This window comes from Pristiophorus japonicus, chromosome 11 (genome assembly GCF_044704955.1).
Source record: "Pristiophorus japonicus isolate sPriJap1 chromosome 11, sPriJap1.hap1, whole genome shotgun sequence".
Classification (NCBI taxonomy): Eukaryota; Metazoa; Chordata; class Chondrichthyes; family Pristiophoridae; genus Pristiophorus; species Pristiophorus japonicus.
This window is the reverse complement of record NC_091987.1, coordinates 84,483,323-84,496,356: the sequence shown is the minus strand read 5'-3', so window position 1 is coordinate 84,496,356 and position 13,034 is coordinate 84,483,323. Positions and strand designations below refer to the sequence as shown.

General features: G+C 43.8%; 1 protein-coding gene across 1 annotated transcript in view; it reads left to right on the top strand.

The window, feature by feature from the left end:
* The first annotated feature begins 614 nt into the window (after positions 1-614).
* Positions 615-13,034, top strand: part of LOC139275785 (NXPE family member 3-like) — a 50,496-nt gene continuing 38,076 nt past the window's right edge. Inside the window, exons 1-2 of the mRNA XM_070892987.1 lie at positions 615-1,435; positions 4,011-4,084. Of these exons, the coding sequence (XP_070749088.1) occupies positions 615-1,435; positions 4,011-4,084 (895 nt within the window). The remainder of the gene's footprint in view (positions 1,436-4,010; positions 4,085-13,034) is intronic.

The following is a 13,034-nucleotide window of genomic DNA, read 5'->3' as shown; positions in this document are numbered from 1 at the left end:
TGCATTTCATTTATCCAAATCTTGCTGAGTGAATGCAATGTACGAGACCTGCCAACATACAGGTAAACTGCAATAATTGGTGCCCTGGACAATGTGTGGGAATGGGTGAATCAATTCTTCTTACATCTACTCAGGTTTCAGGGAGCGGTGTTGGGAAAGGCAGCTGGAAGATAGATTGGAAGAAGAATGAACGACTGTATCCCAGAGGGGACAAAGCACTTGATGGTGGGGGTCATGTCCTTAGGCAGCAGAAGTGACAGAAAATAATTTGGCATAGGGGAAGCTGGTGGGATGGAAGGTGAAGGTGAGGGGTCCCTGTTGCTATGAGAGGAGCGACAGGGGATGAGATCATAGGCTTGGGAAATGTGATAAATATGGTCATGAATCCTGTCAACTACAGCTGAGAGGAAACCTCATCGAAGCAATAGGTAGAGGGATTGAGTCAATGAATGCTCTTTTCCAGGCCTCGGTTCCTTCCTTCAACAATTTTCAAACATGTTCCCATCCAGCAAGATCCTGAACAACTTTCTAAGAATTGTTTCCCCTTTTTAATTCCATGCATCTTTCTTGGCTGGAGGTGGGTGTGATTTAGAAAGTGCACCTGAAGTACGAATATGTTAATTTTAAATAGTTGTTCCTTTCCACAGGGCAATAAATATTCAACCTCTGGATCAGAGGCAAATTGGAAGAGTTACCCAGCTCCGAAATCTGATCCCATAATAGAACACCCAAAGGACAAAACAACATCTCTTTGGACGGACCGACTGTTGCAATGTGGCTACCAGAATCAGCGCTTCACCCCTGAAGAAAGGTCAGAGGGGACAATCCTTATGAAAATGATTGAATGGCCAAAACCACCCAAGCCTGCTGTTCCCTTTCTGAAAAGCAGCGACCCATCACATGTTCACTTTGTTATTGTAAATTCTGGAAAGACTTTCTATGTTGGTGATCAGTTACAAGTGATGCTGCGTATGAATGATTTTGAAGGACACCCAAAGCAATATGGGGGTGACTATCTTCAAGGCCGGATCCACACCCCAGCTTTAAAAGCCGGTTCAGCAGGAACCGTTGTAGATAACCAAAATGGATTTTACTATATAAATTTTAATTTATCTTGGCCAGGGAAAGTTGAAGTGTCTGTTTCCTTGGTTCATCCCAGTGAAGGGATCCAAGCACTTGACAGGCTACGCAATGATTGGCCAGAGAGAGTGTATTTTAAAAGTACCTTCAAATCAGGGGATATCTCTGAGACCACTGTGTGTGATCTTTGTTTGCCTCAAACTGAACCGCTCTGTAACTTTACTGATCCCAGAACTGGGGAGCCCTGGTTCTGTTACAAACCACAGAAACTCCCCTGCTCTGCTCGTATCAACCATATGATGGGAGGCTATCAGCAGAAACTCTTAAAAGGAGAAGAAGGACATTATTTCCAAAGGTATGGCACTGAACATTCTCATTTATATGTTTGTTTTACTTTTCTTCACATCCCGAGCTCAGATTATGAGACAAGGATAAATTCACCAACCTCATGTTCCAGTGCAACTGAAGGGATCATGGGTTGGAGATGCGGCACTACAGTGTTGTAGCCTTATCTCCGATCCATACTCCTTTTCAGCATGGGATTGATGGATTCATTTTATAGAATCATAGAATGCTTACAGCACAGGAGGGGGCCATTCAGCCCGTCGAGCCTGTGCCTAGACTAGAACTAGGCCTATCTAAGCTGGAATGTCAATTTAAAAACTTGAACATGGAAAACTTCCGGCACTTGTCATAGCAAGTATTTGGAGATGAGTAGCTGTTGAGTGGGCAGCAAGCGGTTGTTAATTTAGTAATTATACAATGAGGGAGGAAATTTCAAAGGGTAAGTAATCCTCGGCCACTCTCGAACATTTCCAAGAGCTGTCTGAAGGGCATCATTACCCGATGCATTGGAATTGGTCAACTTCCTGTTTCCCAGACAGGGACTCTTATGTGGTACAGAGGGAGAGAGCTAAAACGCAGCAAAATCATAAAGTCTGAAACTTTTTTCTCGGGTGGTAAGTTAATGGGATAGATTTTTGTTTTTGTTCCAGACCCATGTGGGGTACCTCGCTCGTACTTCCCCTTATCCCACAATCTCTTCTGATGTACAAGCTGCACATGGTGCACCTTTAGCTTCCTCCCCTCTCCTCACCACAGTCCTCCCCTTGTGCCTTCCTCATTTCACACACCCAACAAATTCAACCTGTCCAGCCATTGGGTCAAGAAGACGGGGAGGAGAATGAAGGGGAGGAGAATGAATGGGGAGTGTGTGTGTGTGGGGAGTGTTGGGAGTGTGTGTGTGGGGAGTATGGATTGCCTCCATCCTTCCACTTCTTCCTCCTCCACATCCGTTTCCTCCTTTTCCGCTTCCTCCCATTCGCTTCTTCCACTTCCTCCTCCTTCTCTTCCTCCTCCACTTCTCTTTGCAAGCAGCTTGTTCCCTTTGCTGCCTCTGCTCCATCTCCATGCCGTGTTGTAGCCCAAGGGGGACTGGAGCCCCCAGGACTGGGAGCAAGTGGTGGTCTCAAGACCCCTCCTTTTAAGAGACAAAGGGAATGAAATTCCATTGCACCGCGTTTGGGGGGGTGGTAACATCCTGGAAGCTGGACATTTCGCGTCAGGTGCGGAAGACCTGCCCTACTCACAAAATTCAGTTTACCTCCCCTGAAAGTAAGTGCAGCACAAAATAAAGCGCTCCACTTCATTTCTGGGCTGGTAGTAAGGTGGACGGGAGCAGGCCGCAGCACTATGCACTGGGCCGTGTAGCGCTGCCGTATAGGAGGGGTTCTTCCTTTCATTAAAGGGAAGGGCCCAAGTTGCAAACTCTGCAGTGAAGAAACGGGTCTCCCTGGACCAGCGGGGAGCGGGGGTGCTGTGCCAACAGCCTGGCACTCAAGCAGAGTGGCGAGCTGACCAATCGCGGCATGGTCCCCGCGATCGAAGCGCCTAAGGGGCACAGATGATATTTGTCAGTTTTTAAATGGCCGCCACCTCCCCTTTCAGTATTGCCCGAGAGCGGCCTGCAGCATGGTTCACGTCCCCAGAAGCTGTTGCTGGCATTGCCTGGCGCAACTTCAGGGGGTGCTCCCCAATTTTTGTTCCGGGGCAATAACGGGGCACTGCGCACAGTGATGAGGTCATCAATACCAACGCAGTGGAGCGGGCCGCTATGGGTTACTGACGGCACTAAACTTCAGTGTAATTTAGTGGGAGTTGTTAGTGGTGCCACACCTGGGTGAAAAATCATTTACGGCCCGTTAGCAAACCACTGGGTGTGCTAACGGGAGGTGCAAATGACCCGAATTTCTCGGCCAAAGCCTTTCAAATGTCCAGCAGCATTCTCTCTGCACTTTAACAATGTTTTAAATGTCTTACAACCAAGACCCTACTCAAATAAACTGTACAGGAACCAGCATAAAAGCAACAATTAAAACTTACTTGAAAGTTGTGTGTGTCCCTTTAAGTAGCGTTAGTGTGGGTCCGTCATGCAGCTGAACACACCTTCAGATTTGTCTGCTTTGGAGAGGGCGAACATTCGAGCAGCGACGTCTAAAATAGCAGGTCGTGGCGACACAATCTGACTCGACAGCAAGCGCAGGCCACGGCTGCGCTGCCAACCTGCCCAAATTGGTGCCCGCACCGCTCCGCGCCAGAAACGGCTGGAAGCGAGAAAAACACTCCGATTATAACCTGGGTGGGCGAGGGCTGAAACTCACATACATAGCCAGTCATTCTACTGCCCAAAACTGGCAGGAAGAGGCAGCTGAGCAGTGGGTGGGAGCATAATCACAGACGAGAGGAATGGTCCTCAGCACTCGGGTATGTCATGGGAGGGGGTCAGGGAGAGCCTTGTGTTCCGCTGACCGTGTGCCCAAATAATACAATGCCACCTTGTATTGCTAAGCTTCCAGTCATTTGAAACTTTCACTTGTTACAATTCATGGATTGTGGCATAATGTACAATAATAATAATAATTTATTTTCAGTGGGGTCAATGTCAAGAAGCGCATATTACCCAGTGGTTCGGGTTATGTCATTGTTGAACCTTCACCTCGTACAGGTAAGAGCAATGTAAATTATTGCAGAATAGAGGTTTAGTATATTAGAGGGAATACAAGTAAGAAGAATGTTGCAATAATTCTTTGGTGCTGCAGATACTATCTTATATTCTAAATTTAATTTAATGTTTCATGCAGTTTCTTATTGAGTTAAGTCACATTTTGGGAGCAACCTTTTATTTAGTTCAAGTAGGATTTATTTTCTCACATGTCAGGTAAAAATCGGGTTGTGTTTCTGCTTGTCACAGGTTCACCTGAGTCAATAGCTCAAAGTGCTGGAAGTTCCAAGAGCAGGCTCTAAATAATGTTCTGATGTGAGTCCATTGGCCTAAATTGAATGTTATTTTTTTTTAATTTCAAAATATATACTTTATTCATATAAAAATTTGCACGATACATTGGAAGGCAGTTCAGTACATTTGGATGCTGATGGCAGTTCCGTTCAATACATTTGCTTGCTTTATATTTCAGGGTACAATTCAGTACAATCCAGGATACATTGAAATACAGTCATCAAATTACGTTACATGTGGCACTATACAGTACATGGAACGGGTGAGGGTACAGTTACATTTCTTTACAACATACATTACTAAACAGTTGCTGAACTTGCATTATACATGGCACTTCATAGGTTTTTTCAGATCAAAGGTTTACAAGTACAGCCCGAGGGGAGTTTGATACTGATTCCAGCCCCTGGGTTTACCGTGGTGGAAGGGCCTTAAACTGTGGCTCTTCACCACCGTGCCTTTGCGGCGACTGCACCAATATTTAGTGCATCCCTCAGCACGTACTCCTGGATCTTGGATTGCGCCAGTCTGCAACACGCAGACGTGGATATCTCCTTGCTCTGGAAGACCAGCAAATTTCGGCAAGACCAAAGAGCATCTTTCACCGAGTTGATGGCCCTCCAGCAGCAGATGATGTATGTCTCAGCGTGTGTCCCTGGGAACAGTCCGCAGAGCACAGAGTCCTGTGTTACGGAGCTGCTTGGGATAAACCTCGACAGCAACCACTGCATCTCCTTCCAGACCTGCCTTGCAAAGGGACAGTCCCAAAGGAGATGGCTGACAGTCTCGTCCGCACCACAGCCAACTTGGGGGCAGAGTGCCGTGTCTCTGAAATCCTGGCTGTGCGTGAAGGATCTGACGGGTAGGGCCCTTCTCACCACCAACCAAGCTACGTCTTGGTGCTTGTGTGAAAGTTCTGGCGATGAGACATTCTGCCAAACGAGTTCGACAGTCTGCTCGGGGAACCATCCGACAGGATCCATCATCGCCTTCTTTTGTAGGGTATCCAGGCCCTTGCGTGCCGACCACTGCTTTATGGTCTTGTAAGTCAAAAGTGTTTTTCTTGAAGGACAGGTGCTGAGGCACGTTCCAACTGCTCGGAGCGTTCCACGGCAGCCTGGCCAGACCCATCCTTCACAACACCGGGGACAGATAGAATCTCAGCACGTACTGACACTTGGCGTTTGCGTACGAAGGGTCTATGCACAGCTTGATGCAGCCGCGCAATTGAATAAGTTATTGGCATATCAATAGCTTTCCCAGATAGCTTGGCCTGCTGTAACAGTGACAGAACAATGAACTATTGTTCTCAATCACACACTGGCAATATGTAGCCACCTTTGGATTTGGAGGTATACTGCAGGAAGGTGGCCCTATTTGAAACTCCAGTTAAAGCACAGGTGCCAGTTGCATGGAGGGCAATTGCCAACCAAGTCAATGCAGCCGCCCAGATCCTCGTACCCGCTGTGAACGTGGAAGAGATTTGCTGGTATGGGGAAGAAGGTAATGGTGAGTATGCGCCTCACTTTTGCTCACACTTCATGTGGCGTCTGTGATTCATTGCACAGCCCTGGAGAATTACTTCTGAGGTACCATTTAAAACACTATACCAATAATGATCTTTGCCCTATGCATTATTTCATTGTGCCAAAGCTGGATGCCACGCTCTTCTTGCAAATGAAGGTGATGACTGATGCTTAGGCTATAAGCCTGCTGTTAGGTGTCGAAGACACCGATTCAAGGCAAGAATCTTAACACAAGCAGGCCGTCAGATTGCTAGTTTATTTTTACTTGCATACAAGGGGAGAGTGCCCTAGACAAAGGCTAGGGTACCAACTCCGCAATCCACAGAAATTGGAACATATTTATACACCCGAGTAAACAACTCCTATCATATGTGATGGTTCCTCTTTTTTTTGTAATAGTGCAGAGTCCAGCAGTTTACTTAATTACCTCATCAGTGTTATCCAATGGATACTTGTCTTAGCTACCCTTTCCTTATTTTGGGCTAACCTCTCCTTGCCCCCTGTACACTCTGTCTAGTTTTTGGTTATCACATCCTCATTGTGATTATAATTAAACAGAAAAGACAGATGACCTCAGCTGCTGTAAGGTATTGCAACCCGTGGTTTCAACTGCTGACAGCTTGTTTGGTATAGTTGCTGAAGTAAGCTCTAATTCTTAGGTTGACCGAATATAATATCCCAGCAAGCCTTGCAATCTATGGTTGCTCCTTTTTCTGTCTTTCCACATTCCTCCCTTTTGTCCCTATAGGGACAATAACTTTTAGTCCAACTGAATTTTACAGAGTCTCTCCATCTTCATGGTTTCTTCCTTCTCTGAGGCTTCTGAGGTTGTGGCTACCATCATGGTGGCCACCCCCGCTGGTACGGCTGTAGCCCCTAGTGGCGCACAGCAGCATTTTATCAGGACTAATACCAAATATAAAGCAAAGATAATGACCTTGAATATGATCAGCCCTTGTACTATGGTTTGACCTATAGGCCCGAACCATCCGCCTGCCCAATCAAACATGCCCCAGGAACCTGGTTTCTTTAACTTTTCAACTTCCTTCCGGATGTGGTCCACTAAGTTACCTATTTCCTCAGAATTGTGAGGAATGTATGTGCAACACTCAGACCCTATTAGTGCACATGTTCCACCCTTTTCTGCCAGCAGATAGTCTAGAGCCATTCTATTTTGCAAAGCTACTGTTCTTATAGCCACCATCTCATCGTTTAATCCGCTTATAGCTTCTGCAGTGTCGTTTGCTACCTCTTCTAATATTCTAGCCACTTTTCTTATTTCTCTTATGGCAAATGCTACTACTAGAGGGGGAACAAGGATAGAAAAGAATCGTTGTGTTTCTGTAATGGCTCGGCTGGATCGATAATGCGGGTGATTTGCTAGAGAGGATAAGTGATGAATGGATGGTACCACATGTGCCAGGTAACATGATCCTGTCCAGCCCCTTGGCAACCAGGGGTCGGCCTTGTGGCCACAAACAAAGTATGTTCCAGTGTACGAGGTGGTTTTATCCACATCAAACCCTTAGCATACCAGGGAATCGTTGAAAGTACCTATCTGGTTGACATATGGGACATCCAGTGTACAACCATAAAACTGAGAGGACGTATAAAGGGGAAACTCGTCAAGAGTACCCACCACTGTAAGATTATATTCGCACTGACTCGTGCTACGAATATTCCCCCGGTCAAGTTCCTTACTAAACATATTGTCCCCGTCAGCCTTCCCATACCTGTGGCCCTGGTAAGGGTGAGGAAGGGAGGCTATTGGGAGTGGTCATACCTCGATTGGTACCACCCTTCAAAGGTATTCAGACGATATCCACCCCCCTTTCCCAGGGCTCTGCAGATATGGGGTAAAATGATAAACTAGAGAATGCCACCATCTTCCCGTCGCCCGATGGTGGGTATACTACCACAGACGCAACTCTTATCATCCTAGGGAATTGGCGTGTGCTGTTCTGGTAGATCTACCATTCTACTACTTCTGACAGGTTAAGTGGGATAGGTCTAAGAGGAATCCCTCCTTTAGAGTGGAGAGGGGTTTGGGTACATATCCAACAACCTCCTTCCTTGTTGTTTTCCGTAGCGTATTTGTGGGACATATACAGAAGGTGTTTACATGCAATTCCGGCATTACAGGTATTATAAGTGTCACAAGGAAACATAGTCCTAATGTCCATTTCCCTTTACTGATGGGGTTGGTGATTCCTTTTCCTCGTGTTCTGGAGCTTTTTTGCAGTGTGAGGCGTGGTTCCATGTTGGTCTCTCCTTTATCTTCATGGCAGTATTGGTGGTCAACAGGATCTGGAATGGACCTTCAAACCTTGGGTGAAGACTATTTTTCCTCTTGAACACCTTCATGTACTCGAACTCGCCAGGCTCCAAGCTATGGCATCTTCCTTCGGCAGGATCAATTTGGGCTTCCTTTACCTGGGACTGAAAGCTAGAAATACATTTTGTTAAAGCAATGCAATAGTTTAGCATATTTTCTTCCATTTTGTGGATATCCATTTGTTTAGCAGTAAACGGTGCAGAAAAAGGAAAACAATGGGGACGTCCCATGACAATTTCATGTGGTGATAATCCTTCTATCGTTCTATTTGTTGCTGATCGTATTACCATTACTGCCAAAGGTAACAGTTCAACCCATTTGAGTCCAGTCTCATCACATAACTTTGCTAGTTTATTCTTCAACATTCCGTTGTATCTCTCCACCAATCCAGCTGGCTGTGGGTGATAACTGCAGTGGAAATGTTGGTCGATTTGTAACGCTTGACACATTTCTTTCACAACTGTCTCAGTAAAATGTGACCCATTGTCACTTGAGAGTTGTACAGGTATGTCAAATTGTGGCACAATTTCTTTTAACAAATGCTTAGTGACAGTAGTTGTGTCATTCTTTTTACATGGAAAAGCTTCAACCCATTTAGAAAACACATCTATAATTACTAATACATACTTAAATCCCATGCATGGGGGTAATTCAATAAAATCCATTTGCAAATGTACAAAAGGCCCCATTGGATTTGGGTGGGAGGCAGATTCTACCTTTTCCGTTTTACCTGGATTCATTGTCTGACAGGTAACACAATTTTCACAGATTTGTTTTACAATTGCCGAAATACCTGGTGCATACCAAGTTGCCAAGATATAATCTTCCACCCCACTTTTGTATTTGTATTTATTGTTGGATTACAAAATGTCAAATATGGTAATACTGTTTTTTTTTAAATCGGACTTCTCATTTATGCTTATAGTGATTCACGGATCATAGAATGCAAAGTACTTGTTTTATAATTGTGTGCCCAACTCCTGGTTTAGAAGCTGAACATTAAAAACTCCAATCTTTTACTATGTAACTTCAATTTTATGATACTGTCTCTCATAAATTACATCTTTTAAGCTTCAGCTCCTGACTCAGTAGTTATGTAACTTTATTAAAAGGCTTCCAAACTCACAGCATCCAAAATGTTTATCAAGGAGAATCACCTGAAATATCTCAAGATCCAAATTCAGATATTGTACTGCCAATCTTTTATTTAAAAATCTCTTTACTGAGCTAGAAGCTTTCGCATCAAGGTTTTACACAAAGGGCATGGGAGTGCAGCCTCGAGAGACCATGCAGGCTTTTAAAAAAAATGCATTACTACTTCCCTTCTCTGTTCTTTATCTCATTCCTAGGCTAAATTTATGTCTTTCAACCCAATGTAATCAATGATTTGTGTGTTTTCTTTTTGACAAGTGGGCGTGTCAAAAAAAATTTTTAAAAACCAACAGGACCACGCTTTTTAAAAATTTTTTGTTCAACAAACCTATCCTTTGTTCATTTCCTAGCTCCATAACTTATCATCCGAATAAATCCACACCTGCATTTCTAACTTAAAATGTAATTCAATAAGGTTCACACTCTTAAACTTCCCACATACAGGACAGCACAACGAAGGGTTAAAAAAAAATTCACTCTGTTTTAAAAAGTGAGTGAAGCTAAAACAGACAACTCCACCAATTTCCCAAACAGGCTTTCATTCATTCCGCAGTCAAAATCACACAAGTACTCTCATTTAAAAACAGACATTCACAAAAGTCTTTCTTCATTCAACAAAGCTTATTGTTTGGCCAACTCTATTTTTGGATCCATATACATGATTGATTTACTTTCTCTGTTAATTTTACGTGGGCTTGAAGAATCTGAACCCAGGCCTCTTTTCTTTTTGTTACTTTTTTCCCCTGGGTCTCTGTTTATAAGACACTCCTCTACATGTTGTTCTCTCTAAATTAAATGAACCATCGGGTGGAAATGGCCTATTTTCACTCTTAGTCCACTTTACCCATTTTTTTTTCAGGTGATCAATTGAAGACTGACCACAATTCTGGAGCATGAAATAGGCTGGTGTGCCCTTTGGTGGTGTTTTGCTTGCTCCGGCACCCATATTTAACTGGTTGAGATATCACAGTTCTCCGTATCACAGTTCTCTCGCTCCAAACGAGTTCTCTACACCCAATTCACCTGGCCGTCACGTGACCCATTTGGGCTCTTAATTCGGGCTCAGTCTGGGTGTTTGAGATATTGTTGGACACGAGTCACTCGCTGCTGATCAACCGATCACTGTTTTGTCTCAACCAATTTATACGTTTCTGAAACACAACCTCCCCTGTTGATTTCCCAGTTATGTCTTCCTAAGAGCTCATAGACAAATGTTATTTTAAACCTGAAATGGATCTTACAGATCACAGTACTTTTTGCCGAGAAAAACAGACTACACTCATGCACTGTCCAAGGAAGGGCCCCTTTAGCAACAAAAATGTCACCGATAACTGGCCAGTTAGGGTCCTTCCCTCGAGAGTCACCGTGTTCTTGTCCGTTTACTCACCGGCAAGTAGTATGCGATCTCGGTGGAACCTCCAAGGAATACTGTCGAAGACACCGATTCAAGGCAAGACTCTTAACACAAGCAGGCCGTCAGACTGTTAGTTTATTTTTACTTGCATACAAACGGAGAGTGCCCTAGGCAAAGGCTAGGGTACCAACTCCGCAATCCACAGAAATTGGAACATGTTTATGCACCCGAGTAAACAACTCCTATCATATGTGATGGTTCCTCTTTTTTTTGTAATAGTGCAGAGTCTAGCAGTTCACTTAATTACCTCTTCAGTGTTATCCAATGGATACTTGTCTTAGCTACCCTTTCCTTATTTTGGGCTAACCTCTCCTTGCCCCCTGTACACTCTGTCTAGTTTTTGGTTATCACATCCTCATTGTGATTATAATTAAACAGAAAAGACAGATGACCTCAGCTGTTGTAAGGTATTGCAACCCGTGGTTTCAACTGCTGACAGCTTGTTTGGTATAGTTGTTGAAGTAAGCTCTAATTCTTAGGTTGACCGAATATAATGTCCCAGCAAGCCTTGCAATCTATGGTTGCTCCTTTTTCTATCTTTCCATATCGGGTATTTCTCAGTGATATTAGCCCTGGCCTCTCAATTACCATCCACCTGGTGTTTCTTTTTCTTCAAGTAATGCAGACATCCTGGACTGCTGCATAATAAAGGCTGTTTCCTGAATGATGGTGATTGACGTTACATATTCCTCTAATTCCAGCACTTTATTCCTGATGTGCTTAACAATTGTATAATTATTTTTGGGCCTATCTTCGAAACATTCTCTCAATCATTTGATCTTTCTGCTATTAACTTTGATGTTTTATGGTTATGTGTTCAGATACCACCCTAATATTATTGCAAATTCTTTCTGATTACGTAAACCATGAGGCTAATATGAGGAGCCCTATCGGTCACATGAGTGTCACTAACAGTGCACTATATCTCAGGAAACTTTGCCTTTTGCTCAAAGCTTTGTACTGTCCAGGTGATGCCTCCTTTCCATGGGGAAAGTGATGAACATATTGCCTTCTTGCAAACATAACTTTCATTTCTAAGGAAAAATGTGCCCCTCTTCCAGATAACATAAGAACATAAGAACATAAGAATTAGGAACAGGAGTAGGCCATCTAGCCCTTCGAGCCTGCTTCGCCATTCAACAAGATCATGTCTGATCTGGCCGTGGACTCAGCTCCACTTACCCGCCCGCTTCCCGTAACCCTTAATTCCCTTATTGGTTAAAAATCTATCTATCTGTGATTTGAATACATTCAATGAGCTAGCCTCAACTGCTTCCTTGGGCAGAGAATTCCACAGATTCACAACCCTCTGGGAGAAGAAATTCCTTCTCAACTCGGTTTTAAATTGGCTCCCCCGTTGTCGGCAGGTCATTGTGCAGCAGATGGCGCATCTTGGTAGCAGTATTTCTTGTGACGTGGAAGCAGCAAAGATGGCTATCCTCTGACATATTGAAATATGCATAGAACGGTCTATACATGGAGGTCTGGGGTAGGGGCCAATGCAGAGAAAATGCCACAGGTATTGTTGTGGTGTATCACAAAGGTACTCAACACAGGTCTATTTCGGAGAAAAGAATCGCTTATTATAAAGAACTTGATCAAGGGAGAAGCGGCTCTACACGAGTTCAGTAACTCGGTGTTCCAACCAGCCGTTCTTGCCGAGCAGCTTCGGGGCTGCTATTTTTATACATTCAAAATACATACAAAATCATGAAGCATATGCGCGAAGGTTTTCCATTGGTTGTTTCCCCTAACATGTCACAAGTCCTCATCTAGTTACGGCAATTTCATTGGTACATACAATTTCATTATGCCATTTCCGTGCGCCCCTTAGCTGATTAGTTATGTGCTACATCATTATTTTTCTATGGTTAAGCAACTTCTGTGAACTTCTTGTCATACAAATGTTTGTTTTCTACTACTATCTCGTCCTTGACTAAATCTTCTGTTAATTGACAGACAAAGCTGGGGTGTCTCAATCATTCTTTGTATAACGATCTTGTACCATGCCAAGTAATTACTAACTGTTCTTGCAGCTTGTTTTTATAAGATTAATTCCCTTACTTTCCCTTAATTTGTCGAGTTTCGCCACGATAAATGTGTTTTTCAATTCCATCTGCCAGATACTCTCTTCTTGAGAGTTATGCTTTACGGTCCTACACTCAGCTAAGCTCAGCTACAAACCTTTTAGAAAATACTAACGTTTTTAACCCTTTCAGGTATCATTGCATCTGT